Source organism: Terrapene carolina, unplaced genomic scaffold (genome assembly GCF_002925995.2).
Source record: "Terrapene carolina triunguis isolate 2854851 unplaced genomic scaffold, T_m_triunguis-2.0 Scaffold68, whole genome shotgun sequence".
Classification (NCBI taxonomy): domain Eukaryota; kingdom Metazoa; phylum Chordata; order Testudines; family Emydidae; genus Terrapene; species Terrapene triunguis.
In genome coordinates this window covers 39,913,534-39,931,033 of record NW_020664419.1, presented here as the reverse complement: position 1 = coordinate 39,931,033, position 17,500 = coordinate 39,913,534, and the positions used below count along the sequence as shown (strand labels likewise).

At 44.8% G+C, this 17,500-nt stretch overlaps 1 protein-coding gene across 1 annotated transcript; it reads right to left on the bottom strand.

Annotated features, from left to right (window-relative positions):
- Positions 1–5,565: 5,565 nt before the first annotated feature.
- Positions 5,566–7,404, bottom strand: LOC115271173 (craniofacial development protein 2-like). The gene has a single exon (XM_029910838.1). It carries the CDS (start codon positions 7,402–7,404, stop codon positions 5,566–5,568), a length of 1,839 nt encoding a protein of 612 aa, XP_029766698.1.
- Between the last annotated feature and the right edge of the window lie 10,096 nt (positions 7,405–17,500).

Below are 17,500 nucleotides of genomic sequence, written 5' to 3'. Positions count from 1 at the left end.
TCCTCCAAGTATTTCCTAGGAAATCCACTTCACACACATTGTCCCAAAAATTCCTTTGATTCTATTATCTCCCAAAGATTGCATTCCTCCTACTTTCCTTCTAAAGAAGTTCTCTACAGTCTCACACAAACACGTGCATTGTCAATACATTGGGCTCCCAAAATACATATATTCAATTTAATAAGGTTTGTCCAGGTATTGTCACATCCCTCATGCTGGCCAACAATGAGGGGGAGAGCCGACATTCTGCCCAGCCCCAGACCTTCCCTGATCACCTGCCCCCGGTATGCAGTGCCCACCTGCTGCCACACACCCAGACCCAAGGGTCACGGAGTCATTGGGCTGATGCTCTGGAACTGCTCTGAATGAAGCCAGTCAGGACTCTGGTTTGGCATGCCTCCTGGCTTGGTGAAATCAAATTATTTGGGATTGGTCCTGCTTTGAGCAGGGGGTTGAACTAGATGACCTCCTGAGGTCCCTTCCAACCCTGATATTCTATGATTCTATGATTCTAACACCCCACCAGTTTGTCAAAAACAGGTTGACACCCCAGTCTACTCTAAGGCTATTGGCAGCTCCCTCCTCTACCGCCCCATAATCATGCCGTCTCTAGAAGTGCAGTCTACCCCACTCTCTTACTAGAGGAAACATGAGTAGGGCTCCATGTCTGTCGACTTTCCACAACATCTGTGACTTCTGCAGGGGCCAATGTGGCTCACCCCAGGGCCACCCAAGCAGCTACTGCTCTGGCGGTCCCGGGCAGTGGTTCCTGGGATGGAGGCAGCTGGTGCTGCTGGCCCGAGTTGCTCCCCAAGAAGCGTGCCGTCCCTCCAGATTTAATCTCATGGATTTTTAATAAAAGTCATGGACAGGTCATGGGCCATGAATTTTTGTTTATGGCCCATGACCTGTCCATGACTTTTACTAAAAATACCTGTGACTAAATTGTCACCTTAAACATGAGCTATTAGTTACTGTCTCTGGAGGTGCAGTGAAAACTGGGCTATTTGAATCTTACACTCTAAGATCTCTACTGCAGCAGAGCCTGATATGCACAAAAGGCTTTGTGTATATTTCTGCAAATACTGCAATGAATTCCATAGCCAATGTTTTATGAAAAAAGTGTCACTTGCCACGTACAAGTTACAACTCTATTGGTTGCTGTACTGCTGACAGCCAGAGGGTGCAGTTAGTGGTGTGGTATGGTCTGGAAGGAAGATAACAAAAGGGGTGTGAAATATTTTCTACCTTATGTTCTCAGAAAGATAAGCAAGAAGAAATGGGGCATGGGAAGTTCCTGAGTGGAGTCATAATAGGAACTAAAAGTCTTAAATCTGTAGCAAACAGCTAGGAATGTGTTATTTTAGTTTGTGTTCTGATTCTGAATGGGGCAATTTGTTTAAGGACTATAAGATAAAGACAAAATATGAACAGAAAGGGCATGGGGGGGAGCAATTGTTACTCTGAAAAGTAAGACTTTTCCAGTGGACAGTGTTTTAAGCCAGCTACAGGAGGTGTATAGCCCTAAGAAAGGTGCAAGAATTCACTAAATCAAAGTCTGCAGTCCCAGAGGATGGGGGATGGGGGCAGGGCCCTCCTTAGCCATTTCGGTGCCCTATGCAGCCCCCCTGCGGGGTGTATGTGTGTGTGGCCCCAGGCCTCCGTGGTGGGGGGGGGGAGCTGGCCCCAGTCCTCCGCGGGGCGGGGGACAGCAGGAGCAGGCTTGGGAGACAGGGGGAAAACTGCCCCCAAGCACGAGCCACCTGAGCAGAGCGGGCTGGTGCCGGGTGGCTCCACTTCCTGCCGCCTGGTGAGTGCAGGGCAGGCCCGACCCCTGCTGCAGTCCTCCAGGGAAGGGGTGGAGTGGGGGCGAGGCTGGGGCGGAGCAGGGGCAGGAAGAGGTGGTGTGGGGGGCGGAGCAGGGGGCCATGGGGAAGAACCGGAGCAGGGGCTGGAGCAGCACGCAGCTGCATAGGGCACCAGGAAATTTGGTGCCCCAAATTTCCTGGTGCCCTACACAGCTGCGTACTTTGCGTAGGGGTAGGGATGGCCCTGGGTCGGGGAAATGGACTTGAAGGTCTTAATTCTGGAGTTTACTTGAATGAGTTTGTAAACCCAGACCACTGGGTAAATGATTGCAGAAAAAGTGCAAAATAGGGACATTTCAGAGTAAGGAAAAAAGGTTGCAAAAATTCATGTGTGTCACAGCCCTGGTAGAGCTGCTGCTGCTGCACACTCACAAGGCTGCAGTGTTTGGGTCCCAACATGATGTGCTCTTAGGCTTCCCTTGGTCTGGGCAGGCTCCGCACTGTCTCTTTCGTTGGGCTCTCTGGCACATATTCTGGGCACAGACCCTTTGTTACCCCTTCATGGAAATGGGGCCTGATGGCTCAGCAGCCCTAGGCTTCTATGACTAGTGATGACCCCTCCTCCCACCCCCCAGTCTCCCTAATAGACTAAGCTTATCTTTCAAGGGACGCATGACTGGTCAAGGATACGGGTAGAAACCTTTGCAATGGCTTCTAAACACAATTATTCTTATTTAAGCATACACAAAAGAAAAAAATACCCTACAGGGATTTCCCTGCCTCAGTTTCCTCATCACTCTGGAGCATTTGGAGCTCATGAAGCTTCTGTTCAGTTCCCAAATTGTCATTTTCTTTTAAAAGCAGGGCTAGCTTGTGATGTGGTCTATATACCATGCAGGAGAACAAGCTCTGCACAGGTACCTGGTGTGACAAAGTAGGGTTTTTCCCCTTGTTATGTTGCATGTGAGTCTTACTGTCCTGTATTAATACTGTGTGCCTCGGTTTCCCTGTGTACTGCACCAATGCCTAGGTGGTGGGAGTTGGGTGTGTTACTTTTGCTGAGGCCTCCAGGTTAGGTGAGGTTGCCCAGCTGCTTGCATGTAGGCGATGGCTGATGCCCTTTGTAACCTGAGACCCAGGAGGGGGATGCAACCAGGTGACACTTAGCCTGGGAAGCAGGACAAAGCCCAGAGGAGGAGCAATGGGCGGGTCGGAGGCCAGGCAGCGGGGTTCAGAGCAGTCTTCTTCCTGGAGGGGGAAGTCCTGGGTGTCTCGCCCAGGGTTCCCCCAAGATGGATTTGGCTGAAGGTCACTGATTTCTGTGCTAACCAGTTCTGTTCTACGTTGTGTACCTGTCGACTAATAAACCTTCCGTTTTACAACACTGGCTGAGAGTCACTGCTGACTGCGGAGTTGGGGACGGGGTGCAGGGCCCTTAGGTTTCCCCAGGAGCTCCACACAGGCGGACTCGCTGTGGGAAGCGCATGGTGGTGCTGAATGCTCTGAGGACAGATACAGGAAGGCTGAAGCTGTATAGGCTTCTTGATAGGCATGCCAACTTACTAATTGCAGAAAACTGAACACCCTTGCCCTGTCCCTTCTCTGAGGCCCCCCCCCGCTCACTCTATCCCCCTCCCTCCATCGCTCGCGCTCTCTCTCTCTCACCCTCGCTCACTCGCTCATTTTCACCGGGCTGGGGAAGGGGGTTGGGGTGTAGGGGGGGTGACGGCTCTGGCTGGGGGTGCAGGCTCTGGGGTGTAGCCAGGGATGAGGGGTTTGGGATGCAGGAGGGGGCTCCGGGGTGGGGCCGAGGGGGTTGGGTGCTGGAGGGGGCTCAGGTCTGGGACAGGGGGTTGGAGGGCAAGAGGGGGTTTGGGGTGCAGGCTCTGGGCGGCACTGAACCCAGGTGGCTCCCAGGAAGTGACATGTCCCTCCAGCTCCTAGGTGGGGCTCTGTGTGCTGCCCCCGCCTACAGCCACTGCCCCCATAGCTCCCATTGGCTATGGTTCCCAGCCAATGGGACCTGCAAAGTAGGTACTTGGGGCGGCACCTGTGGGTGGGGGCAGTGCATGGAGACTCCCTGGCCACCCCTCTGCCTAGGAGCCAGACATGCTGGACACTTCCTAGGACTCATGTGGAGCCGGGCAGAGAGCCTGCCAGCCCCACTGTGCCACCAACCAGACTTTTAATGGCTCAGTCATCAGTGCTGACCAGAGCTGCCAGGGTCCTTTTTCAACCGGGTGTTCCATTTGAAAACCGGACACCTGGCAACCCTAGTAACAAATGTGAACCCCTGGATCACTTTAAATCTTACCATGGAGTCTCAGACAGTCCTCTTAGACTCTGCAGTCTATCGTGCCACCCAGACAAATGGGACTTAATGATAAATAGTCACTTATACCAAAAATCACACCTCATTCAGGTTGCTTCCTGTTCCAAGAGACCAGTCACATATCCCATATCAATTGGTACCCTTGATCTTACAATGCCTCTAGTCAGTCCTTTAACAAAATACCTAAAGGTTTATAAACTAGGAAAAAGAAATGTTATTTACAGGTTAAAGCAATCAAACATATACACAAATGAGCTACTATCTAAATCCTAAGAGTGACAGTCTGTCAATTCGAACTGTCTTTCATGGTGGACCCAGGAGGCAGCCCCTGGGGATCTTTGGCTTCAGTTTAGAGTCTCTGGCCCTGTCAGAGTTTAAACAGCCAAAAAGATGGAAAATTTTCCTGTGGCTTTGTTTTATTTCCTTCATTCAGCTTCCAAGTCCAGGAACCAGATTCCTTGAACATAGGATTTCCCAGGTGCAATAGGGCCATTAACCAATCCTTTGAATTGCAATGTTCCTTGATGACCCATCTGTTTTTATAGTCCTGGAGAGGAGGGAACAATTCTTGTGCCTGAGTTCACAAGTTCAGAGCAAACATTTTCAAAGTTATTAATAAAAGCTTACATATATTCTTTATAACATGGAATAGGGACACTGCAAGTGAGATTAATGCATGCAGTAACGTGCAAGCATTTCATAGTCTAAACACTACTTGTAATGAAGTAGTGATTTGTAATGAAAGAGGTGCTGGGACTCAAGCAATATTTTTACTTTCATAACTGACGCAGCAAGACCAGAGGTGCTGGGGCTATGAACTGCCTGGTCTAGAGGTGCCAGGGCTGAGCCCTGGCAAAAATTAAGCACTAACTACATTATTATAAGACTAATACCTATTTTGAGCCAAACTAACATACAGGTGAATTGGTCTAATCTCCAGTTATGAGTTTCAGTTCTTAGCTAATGCCTGCAGCCTGGGCAAGAGCTGGGCTGCCAACATCACAGAAGGTACATTTATCTTGATGGAAAATGAAAAATACATCCTGGCTTCCATTGATTAAATCTGGTTTTGCATGTTGCAAACCTTTACATGGCAGCTATCCACCATTCTCTTCATTACCGTTTAAGCACTGCAGGAGAACCAAAGCAAAACCAGAAGGTGGCTGCAAATTAAATTGTTCTGTAAACAGCTGCTTCTGACACTCAGCCAAACAATTGACTGCTGCACTGGGGAACAGGACTAACTCACTGTTTGAAGTAAAAGCAGCTTCTAGCAGGAATGGACGGAGCTGTGGACCTCAAGCTTGGAGCAACAGAACTTTCAGCAGCCATCAGAGGACAGCTGGTAATTAATGGCACTGTGTAGCTAATTGATAGCACCATATTCCATGGAAAAGGACTCATTTGGAAAGCTACTGGCAGCATCTAAGTGTTCCTTTGCAAAGAGTGAAGGTTAAATTGAACAAGTGGAACTTTATTAAACCCTATGCACCCCTCTAAGAGGACTCGGTTGAAGACCTTCCCTGGCACTGACAGAAGTGTGATTCCTCTGTAGTTGGCACAATTGCTGAGGTCTCCTTTCTTGGGGATTTTAATAAGATATCCCTCTTTCCAGTCCGCCGGAATCACTTCTTCTTCCCATATCTTCTCAAAGAGGGGGTACAGCATTTCCACTGAAACATCCAGATCTACTTTCAGGGCCTCTGCTGGAATATCGGCAGGTCCAGCTGCCTTCCTATTCTTCATCATAGTGATGGCTTTTCTGATCTCATCTCTGGTTGGTCTCTCACAATTGATTGAAAGGTCTTCATTGGCTGGGTCAATATCTGGTGGATTTAATGGTGCTGTTCTATTCAGGAGTTCCTCAAAGTGCTCTGCCCATCTATTCATCTGTTGTTCTATTTCTGTTATAGACTTTCCCTGCTTGTCTTTGACGGGACGCTCTGGCTTGCTGAACTTTCCAGACAGTCGCTTGGTGATGTCATACAGCTGTTTCATATTACCATTGTATGCTGCCTGCTCCGCTTCTGTTGCCAGTCCATCCACATAATCTCTCTTGTCCTTCCTAATATTCCTCTTCACTACTCTATGGGCTTCAGCATACTCTTTTTGCGCTTTAGCCTTTGCTGCTCTAGTCCTGCTGTTATTAACTACTGCCTTCTTCTTCTTTCTATCTTCTATCTTAGTCAAGGTCTCTGCTGTGATCCACTCTTTCTGCTGGTATTTCTTAATTCCAAACACTTCCTGACATGCTGACCTAAGTGTCTCTCTCACTTTCTGCCATCTGTTGGGTACACTGTCTTCCTCTTCCTCAGACCGATCCTGTAGTACTGAAAACTTATTCTTCAGCGTCAGTCCAAAATCTTCCTTGATCTTATGATCCTTCAAAAGGCTGACGTTGTACTTCGCTCTTCTATCTAACGCATATATCCAGTTCTTCTTCAGCTTCAATCTGGCCACCACTAAGTGGTGGTTGGATGCTACATCTGCTCCTCTTCTAACTCTAACGTCCTGCAAAGATCTTCTGAACTTCTTGCTAATACAGACATGATCGATCTGGTTTTCTATTGTGCCTGCTGGCGATACCCAGGTATTCTTATGGATCCGCTTGTGAGGAAAGATGCTACCTCCTATGACCAGGTTGTTAAGTGCACACAGATCCACAAATCTCTCTCCATTCTCACTCATCTCTCCCAGAGCGTGGGTCCCCATGACTTGTTCATATCCTGTGTTGTTAGGTCCAATTTTGGCATTAAAATCTCCCATAAGGATGGTAATGTCTTTGTCTGGGAGAATCTCTAATATTTTCTGAAGTCTGTTGTAAAAATAGTCTTTGTCCCCCTCTTCACTGTCATTGGTTGGAGCATAGCACTGTACAACATTCATCTTAATCCTCTTAATTTTAGTTCTGAAGGATGCTGTAATGATCCTGGAACCATGTGCCTCCCAACCAATCAGTGCTCTCTGTGCCTGCTTGGACAACATGAAGCCTACTCCCTGTGTGTGGGGTGCGTCGCTCTCTTCATGTCCGGAATACAGCAACAGCTCTCCTGTCAACAGTCGTCTCTGTCCAGCTTGCGTCCATCTTGCCTCACTAATGCCTAGTAGGGTCAGGTTGTTGCTCCTCATTTCTGCTGCGACCTGCGCCGTCTTTCTTGACTCGTACACGGTCCTCACGTTCCATGTACCGATGGTAATCCTCCTGGTTGCAAGAAGGGTAATCGGCTTAGTGGCTTCCTCACGACTTTCACCACCCAGCGTCATGCGTCTTCGAGTTGAAGACCCTTCTTTTTCCAGGCTAAAAGTCTGTTATCTCTATTGGCATTTCTGTAGCAAGTTACGGGGTGGAGTTGCTAGCCCCACACCCAACCCTCCTCCTTTATCCTGACTTGGGACAGGCAGATGGCCCCAAAGGACCTCTCTGGTGGAGCCGTCGATCCACAGCTACGAGATGAGCAAGCAGGTTTCCAGCAAAATAGATCATGCATGGACCAGATAGCAACGCTCCGCATCATAGTCGAGCAGTCTATGGAGTGGAACTCCTCGTTGTACATCAATTTTGTTGACTATGAGAAAGCATTCGATAGCATGGATCGAGAGACTCTCTGGAAGCTCCTTCGGCACTATGGCATCCCAGCAAAGGTGGTCATCCTGATTAAGAACTTATATGACGGCACACACTGTAGAGTGATCCATGGAGGGCAGCTTACAAACAGCTTCCAGGTGCGAACCGGAGTCAGACAAGGATGCTTGTTGTCACCATTTCTCTTTCTCCTTGCCATTGATTGGATTATGAAGACATCCACTTATGAGCATAGGAACGGAATCCAGTGGACGTTGTGGACCCAGCTTGATTACCTGGACTTTGCCGATGACCTTGCACTCCTTTCGCATAGCCAACAGCAGATGCAAGAGAAGACCAACGTAGTGGCAGCCATGTCATCACAGGTTGGCCTCAACATCCACAAGGACAAGGCCAAGATCCTCAAGATTAACTCCATCAGTAATGACCCAGTCACACTGAATGGAAGCCCTCTGGAAGAAGTGCAGTCCTTCACCTACCTAGGCAGCATCATCGACCAACAGGGTGGCACGGACGCAGACATCAAAGCAAGGATCGGTAAGGCAAGAGCAGCTTTCTTACAGCTCAAGAACATCTGGGAGCTCTAGAGAGCTGTCTTTGGCAACAAAGATTAGACTGTTCAACTCCAACGTGAAATCAGTCTTATTGTATGGAGCTGAAACCTGGAGGATAACTAAAACAACCACCAGGAAGATCCAGACCTTCATAAATAGTTGCCTTAGAAGGATTCTCCAGATGGCCAGATACCATCAGCAACATCTACCTCTTGGAGAGGACCCATCAACTTCCAGCAGAGGAAGAAATTAGAAGGAGAAGGTGGGGTTGAATAGGGGACACACTACAAAGCAGCCAACCAACATCACTAGACAGGCATTGCGGTGGAACCCCCAAGGCAAGCGGAAAAGAGGCCGTCCAAGAAACACCTGGCGACGCGACCTTCAGGCTGATAGCATAAAAATGGGTTATACCTGAAACCAGCTAAAGCAAATGGCCCAGGATAAAGGACTCTGGAGATCTGTGGTTGGCGGCCCATACCCCGATTGGGGTGATGGGCATGAGTGAGTGAGTGATGTACCCCTCTGTCCAAGTGGCTGAGCTGCTCCCACCCAGCCTAACTCCCCACATTTCCTGTTTCCTCATGAATAGTCCCTCCAGGGAACATGGAACTGACTCCAGTTCCACTGATCACAATACACCATCCAGCCAGATAATGTTTTCAGACACTGGTGTTTGTGTGCAGCTGGACAAACCTACAAGCAGCATTTTCCTGCATATAATCCCCTGCAAAGAGGGATGGCTGTAGGAGTGTTGACAGGCTCACAAGATGATTGTCAGCTTCTGACATTTTTGGGGCTGTCACAAATTTAAGACACACTTGGCATATGGAGCCAAAAGAGGAGAGCATATTTGGACCACCACTAGACTTCTGTATTTTGGAAAATCCCACCGGCTGGTTTAATTATGCCGGCTAGCTGTGGTGTCTAAGAGATCATACACCAGCTGACACTTTGAAGTGCAGCTATGCCTGTCTCACACCTTGCTCCAGGAGTGGTGGGGATGGAGGCATATAAGATGGATTTGCTCACTTTACGCTTCAGATGTCTGCAAGAATGTAAAATAAAACAAGGGAGCATACATCAAATGATTGAAACCCAGTAACTAAAAAATTGTTTTGTCTTGCTTTTCCCTCTTCCATGTCCCCCTCTTTGCTTTCCATCTTTGATTCTGTCTCCCTCCAGGCCATTTCCTCTCTCTTATCTCTACTGTGAAAAGAAAACATTCCCTGTTGACCACTGCCGGCTCTCTCCTATGCTATATTTCAGTTCATCACTACCCTTCTTTTCTCTCTCCTCTGCCTTCCATTATCTCTCCTTCTTCCCAGCCCTCTCCATCATCCTTTTCCTTTTCCTTCCCCGCCCTTCCATGACATCCACTCTCCCTTTTACCTTCACTCATCTGAGTTTCTTCCTGAATGGGTTCTCCTGTTTCCTTCTTGTGTTATGGAGGTTTTCCCCTACCATTCTTTCCTCTTAACTTAAGTGAGTTTGTTGCAGTAGGTTAAGAGACTGTTTCTTCACTTCCTTTGGCTCCTATTTTTCCTGTTCTTCCCCACATAGGCAGATTATTACTGCTGTGTTGGGTGGAGACTGGGTCTTTTTTCTCTGTCCCCAGTGGGTCATCAGCCTACAGCTGAGCAAGCTTTTCATTGAAACTTCCAGACTTGGGGCCAGAGGCTACCTTAGCAGCTCAGATAGGTTACAGGCTCAGATGCAGATCAGTGGCCAATAGCTGTGAGGGAGTCCATGACAGCCATATCTCCTCCACACTGAAGATTAGTCACTTCCTTGGTCTCCAAATTGAGATCTAAAGCCACAGGCAGTTGCCTGTCCATAATCAGTGTGAGGTTGAGAAATGCCCAAAGCTAGCCAATATTATTTGTAACCAGGTGACAGTCTTGTTTTGAGAAGAGCTGAAATAAAGCATTGGTCTTCCAATACTGAATTAAACAGACACAATTGCAGAGAAACCGTCTCTGTTGAACTCAGCCCTTCATTAGCTGTGTCACTTTGGCCTAGATCAGTGGTTTTCAAACTTTTTTTCTGGCAACCCAGTTGAAGAAAATTGTTGATGCCTGTGACCCAATGGAGCTTGGGATGAGGGGTTTGGGGTGTGGGAGGGGCTCAGGGCTGGGGCAGAGGATTGGGATGCAGGGGTGATAGCTGCAGGGTGGGGCTGGGAATGAAGGATTCGGGGTGTGGGAGGGGGCTCTGGACTGGGGCAGGGGCTTAGGGTGCAGGAGGGGGTCAGGGCTCTGGGCTGGGGATGCAGGTTCTGGGGTGAGGCTGGGAATGAGGGGTTTGGCATGCAAAAAGGGGCTCCACATTTGGGGGGAGGGCTCAGCGCTGGGGCAGGGTATTGGGGCACAGGTTTGGGGCACAAGCTTACCTCGGGTGCTAAGTCAGGCTTCCTGCCTGTCCTGGCACCGCGGACCGCGCTGCATCCCGGAGGCAGCCAGCAGCAGGTCTGGCTCCTAAGCAGAGACGCGCAAGCTCCTGGCCAATGGTAGTGTGGAGCCAGTGCTCGGGGTGGGAGCAGTGTGCGGAGCCCCGTGGCCCCCTCGGCTAGGAGCTGGACCTGCTGCTGGCTGCTTCCGGGGTGCAGTGCAGTGTCAGAACAGGTAGGGACTAGCCTGCCTTAGCCGGGCAGCACCGCTGATGGGACTTTTAACGGCTTGGTCAGCAGTGTTGACCAGAGCCACCACGATCCAGTGCCTTACATTCCGCGACCCCATACTGGGTCACGACCCACAGTTTGAAAACCACTGGCCTAGATCCTAGAAATATTCCATTGTCTTTCAAGTGTGTGCTTGGGTGTTCTTATCTGGGAGGTCATTGTGTCACCTTCCTCACTGACCCCACTGAATTTAAGCATTATAGGCATATAATAAACATTCCACGAACCCCCATAAGTTAGTGGAATAGACATACAGGCAATTCTAATAACCCACCAGAGTTGTACAATAATCTCACTGCGTAGGTGAATTACAATGTTCATAAAATGGCTACATCTCAGTATTCATAACATCATTACATATCAGTTCTACATCAATCGCAGAAATAAGTGTATCATTTAGCCTGAAGAACCTTTATTACTGGTGATAATGTATGGCAAGGAAATGACCTAAGTTGGCTCTCAGAACAGGATGAATTTGCAAGAAAAGACATTTCTGTTACTTGTAAACAGATCACTTTTGATATGGAAATCATTAGGATGCAATAAACACAGAACCCCATGATGCCATTTTGCACTGTCACTTTACAAAGTAGAACCAAGAATTAAACTTTTTGTTCTATATTTTAGATTCCCCCCACCCCCCGTGCTAGTGCAGTCTTTGATGCTTTAGAGATTGATTGTTATAATAAATGAACCCTGAACACAGTGATCAGTCTTAAAACTTCGTGTACGCCACTTGCATAGATTGGGTATCTTTCTCTTGGTTCTGGGGAATAGCTCTTTTCCCATAACCTATATATAATGATTGTAATAATGTGGTACAGTTCAAATCCTTTTTCCTATTGGGTGAAGTTACTGAAATAAAACACTTTTTTCCCCTTCTGAAAGACAACTGTGCCCCTCCCTCCTTTTGCATTTATTTTAAGTTTGTCTTTTTTAGCCTTGATGATACTTCTTTTTCTTTCAATCTCCTGGTAATTTAGGACCCAAACTGTGTCTTATTTTGCTGACAAGTTTTGACTGTCAAAAAATCAAAGCCTTGACTATTTCATGTCATCCTTATGGTGACAGAATTAGGATGAGACTGACAAATTTTAAGCTTTTTTCATATTTCAAAGTAACCTGAAGCATTATGTATTTATCACAACACAGCTAATGAATATTACCATGGCAACTCTTTGAAGACAATATACTGAATCTCATTTGGTTTTACTCAGAAGTCATTTTTATACAGTATCACTAAAAAAATAAAACACAGAGGACAATCACCACAAAACCTGGATTGGTTTGAATTATTCTAAGATGAAAACAGGAACTGGGTTCTTCGGTTTGAAAATATATGAATTCTCATATTGAAAAGAGTAGTTATATAGACATGAATACTAACCTAAACTGCCAGAGAGCTGGCAAGCCTCACATGTTTGACTTGGTATATGTAATGTTCACTAGTGAATCATCATTTAGACCTGCAGAAACTCTGGTGTCTCAATATGATCAACAGCTAATGCTACACCACAAAAGAAAGTAGTCTGACAATGTACAGTTTACAATGTACATTTAAAAGTAGAAAGGAACAGAGAGAAGAACAGGCCAGAATGACTCCTAATTTCTGAGGAAGGCTCTTGGTAACATTTTTCAATTTTCAGGCAACTAGTCTTGTGGGAGGTGGAGTGGCACAGGATGTGCAGTAGAACAAAAGCTAGCACGGCAGATGGAGTGTGGAAAGAGGCAGCAGTATGAGTCCACATATTTTGGCACACATGAATGTCTGTTTTGGAACATATCTGTCTAACTCAGAGAAAAGTCCAGAGAAATAAAATAGAGTTGGTGCAATGCTGATAGGCCTGAACCAGATGCATAATTCCTGACTCTCTGCAAAATGCAAAGATGTATTCAAAACCCTATAGCTTGTACAAAAGCATTTCTCACAAGTGGTGATTATGAGCTAGATCCTGCAAAGTACTGAGTGCCTCCTTCAAGGTACTGCTGAGTGCCCTCATCTCCCATGGATTCCCAGGAGTTCAGTTGGAGTAGAGGGCACTCAATTCCTCCTAGACTTGCTCAGCACCTTTCAGGATCATGTCCTATAAATATAGAAATTAGTTGCTCAGATTTGGGGAAGATTCTTAAACGTGTCCTATTGCTCTTTTACAGAAACTTTGTCTTATGCGTGATGTCCTAGATTGCTCTGATAGCTAAAGTAGTGATTTTAAGGCACAGCCAATGGACAAAGAGGCAGCACGTGGAAAAGTTCACATACATTCTGCAAAATAATGAAGGTGAGTTTGTGTTCTACTCTATTCTACTCAGGTATTTATACTGCACCATAATCCTGGTATCTGAGTGCCTGGTGTGAGCATCAAGGGTTCATTTCTTGAAGATATCAATGGTTAATTCTCTTCTGTTTTGGTGTCCAGTCCTTTGAATGGACAAGAGTGAAATGATTCTTCCTTTTCTCACTCTCCATCTCCTCCTTTTGTTTTAACAAGGCCTAGAATGCTAGCAACTTTAAGTAATATAACTTAATTGGTTTAATTGCTTGTTTCACATATAACACAAGTTATATGCTTATACTATCTACTTCAGGCCCAGGCTATATAGACTGAGGATCATTGCACTTATGGGAAAAAAAACATAGTTATCTGAAGGACTGAGAGAAAAAACTAGAATAACCAGATCACTTATAAAATAAAGTAGAAGGCAAGGAATCAAAGGGTTCAATAACTATTAATATTTAGGTCCTGATTCAGCAAGATACATAAGCACATGACTAACTTTAAGCATATGAGCACAGAAGTCACTTGCATGAGTAATGGTCTTTCAGGGACTGGTCTTTCAAACTTTTAATGTCCTGGCATAATGTGGAAGAGCATAAGAACCTGGTGGCCAGTCCTGTTTGGAGGGGAAAAATCTATCATTCGTTACACACAGCTTTCTCCTGCTGAATATTTCAGATGCATGCCTTTAGGTTGTGAAAAGGCTACTAAGAACTGCCGTAAACTGAGACTGTTGCTTGAAAAGAAGGGGAAAGGGAGATGTCGATTTTTGCTGCAAGTGATGTGTTTTGACCTTGACCCTCATAAAAATGTAGGGGAAAGGACTAATAGGCCTCCTGTCTTCACAAAGAATTTGCCAGTCTCCTTACAGAATTGAAATGCCTTTTTTAAAATAGGGAATACAATGAAACAATTCTTGGAAACTTTAAATATAACTACTGCAAGTTGCAGAACTAGCACATTGAATTTTAGTTCAGTCACTGATACTTTATAACCTTTGTACATAGCCTTAGCCAGAGATCTAAAATTAGAACATACTGCATACCAGATACCCTTAACAACTAGCCAAGGGACAAATGGGTTGAGAACTTGCCTGTCGATCTCTGAGGAAGCAATTGCAAATATTCCAGGTGTAAAAATGGAATGAAAAGACACTTGTATTCCAGAACTAGTAAAATTCAACCTCAGCAAAAGTTAATGTTGGCAAAGAACAAGTAAGAAAAAGGAAGCCCAGGGCAGAATGAAGTAGTTAACAGTTGAAGATTTCATTCCCTTATATGTTTATGGCAAGCAAGGGTGTGTGTGTGTGTGTGTGTGTGTGTGTGTGTGTGTGTGTGTGTGTGTGTGTATCACAACTTGGTATGTAGACTTATCTTTGTCCAGTTGTCTCTTTGCCCTCTCATGGAATGAAGTATAGTTCAATAAAATCATCCACCAATACAAAGACAATTGGAGAAGAAGACAATATAATAGAGATTGTGAGGCTTGCAACATCTGCTGAGTGACAGTGTTCTGTATGTGGCATTAGATTCCTAATAAATGGGAAATAGGAACATCAGATAAGGAGAACCCCTAGTAGAAAATATCTGCGGGATATAGTTCTCAGACAGTTATATTTCACTGTATAGATTGAATAAATTCAGTTATCCATATTTTACAACCACCATCACACTTGGCATTGCCACTAAGGGTGTTAGTCAATATTGCTAAAATTAAACGGGAAAGTGAGCATTAACATTTGGAGGGAAGGTTCTGCAAAACAGATATTGCCCTCTTCAGCCCCTAATGCAAGTTACTTTCCATCATTGTACCACTACGAACAGGATCAATGTGAAGATTTTGATAAGTGATAGAGAGGTAATGATCTCGGGCAGCCCTAATGGAATTTATGTCATTTAAAGGGACAGGGAAGAGGGAGTGAGGGATCTTAAGGGCCTTCCCAGCTTTCTAATGGGGTCATGCAACCTTGTTAATGTTTGTTTGGGAAACTGACACTTGAAAACAAATACATTGTGGGAGTGGAAGACACTATCCCTTCAACATATGGAGGGTTTTGAGTTTCCTTGGTATCTTGAGCTTCCACCTGACACATGTCATATGCAGACATGATTGCATTGGAGGACCCAAATAGGCACAATGTTTGTTCATCCATGTGCTTTAAATGAAAACTCTGTGGGAATAATTACGACATTGGACATCCTATGCACAATGGGAAATCTCCTATTGACTTCAATGGACTTTGTATCAGGTACATTCTTCCTCCCATTTTGTGAACTCCAATTGACATCAACAGGAGTGGCAACTTTATATTTTGCCAAATATATCTTGTTGCTGAGGTCAATGCTGATTAGAAAGGGAGGCACAAACACCGAAGAGAAACATAATCTCTGAACAATCATATGTTTTGTTAAAATTGTAACTGTCAATAGATGGGTAGAGATTATTGCAAAACATCATAATTATAAGATCCTCAATGAGATACCTGTTAAGGGACAATTACTGCATTGAATACCCTTGGAGAGGCTGCAATCAATAGTCAATAACAAAATCCAAAACAGTGGCCATTTCTAAGGAAGTTAGACAAAGAAGGGAAGTCTACAGTACTGCTCTATACAATGTACTGCATATCTAATCAGTATTCTAGATGGGGTCTGCAAACAGGCTTTGTAAAATCGAAGCACTACATATTTAATATACCACTATACCACACTGAAAATTACAAATTACAGAAAGGGGGCATCACATCAATCTCTTGTGGATTTTTAATGTACTAATCAGGATGCTCTACGTTTAAATAAGGACATATACTGTAGTTTGAATAGATGTATGCCAATATTTCTGAATCTGGACATGTGAGCCAGGGAAAATATCTTTCCTCACAATATATGCACAAAGTAAGATATCTGATTTTTATATATAAATGTGATGCACTTTGACTTATAGAAGTTTTTTGTCTAGCCTACTATTCAGATTCTTATTGCTTATAGTGTAAAATGTGAATGGCTAGTAGTCATTCCAGTGACATACAGCAGTATAACTAAAAAATTAGCATTTATCCTATTGTAAGGCATTTGCATCATGAAACCACATTGCAGGAGCATCAAACATCAATAAAGTACTTACTGCAATAAGATGAATGCCAACGGTCCAGTTTTGCCCTCCTTTGCATGGGTGAAGCTCCTATTTATTCATTATAATTTTATTTATATTACAGCAACAACTAATAGTTACAAATAGATCAATCACTGCCCTAGTGAGTTTACAATATAAGATTAAGAGCAGACACAGCAAATGGGTTTAACAAAGAAATGGAGATGGGTAAGGGAGGAAGGATGAGGTGACACTAATACAAAGATTTAACATAGATGAGCTTTGCACGTGATTTGTATGCAGTGATGGTTTTTAGGTTATATGATAAACATATATATCAATGTAAATGAGGGAAGCATGGGACCTAACTCTTTAGTTTAATCCCACTGTAGAGCATTTTGATTATATATCACCCTATTGTCTGACAAAAAAATGGCATCAGAACTATGACTCCTCATTTTCATGGAAACAGTTATAAGAATAGGGAAAAGCACAATATGATCTGTTCTCTGGATGATGAGAGAAAGTTGTCACTGTTACATTCATATTCATCAATGGCATATGTATTTTTTGCACTTGATGTTCATTGCTGTTTTCTCTTTTGGAATCTCATCCTGCTCTCAGTGAATTCAAAGTCAGACCCCCATTTACTTCTTTGGGATAGGATCAACTTCCTAAAGACAAGCTGCCTCTTACTCCTGCCATGCTATCCCTGAGAGATTCAAAGCTACAGGGGTTTCTTCAACCCTCCTCTTCATTATAGGAGTTAGTAATCTGATGTGGGAACAGAAAAAAGTGTGACTTAAGTGACCATCATGGCTAACTGACACACCTCACATTTTGAATATTAAGCACTGAATCATAATGAACTGTTCATGAGAAATCCATAAAATAGTCTGAGTTCCATAAGTAAATTTGAATAACAAATTATTCAAGCAAATTGTGATCTGGTAGTGAGCATTTTGGCAGCAGATAAAGAGGCTAAATTATCAAGTAAATTATTCACTGAATTATTTGCTCCACTCTAATAGTAAAATACAAATGTGTAGAGCTACATGAGGGTGAGCAGAAGCCAAAAATGTGATGGTTAAATTATTATTGCCTGATATATTTAATAACTATCCATTATATGTGTGTGTGTGTCTGTGTGTGTGTACACACACACAGACACACACAC

Bases quoted from the DNA above. Each gene is read 5' to 3' on its own strand.
- LOC115271173 (XM_029910838.1), bottom strand. From the start codon at position 7,404: ATGACGCTGGGTGGTGAAAGTCGTGAGGAAGCCACTAAGCCGATTACC.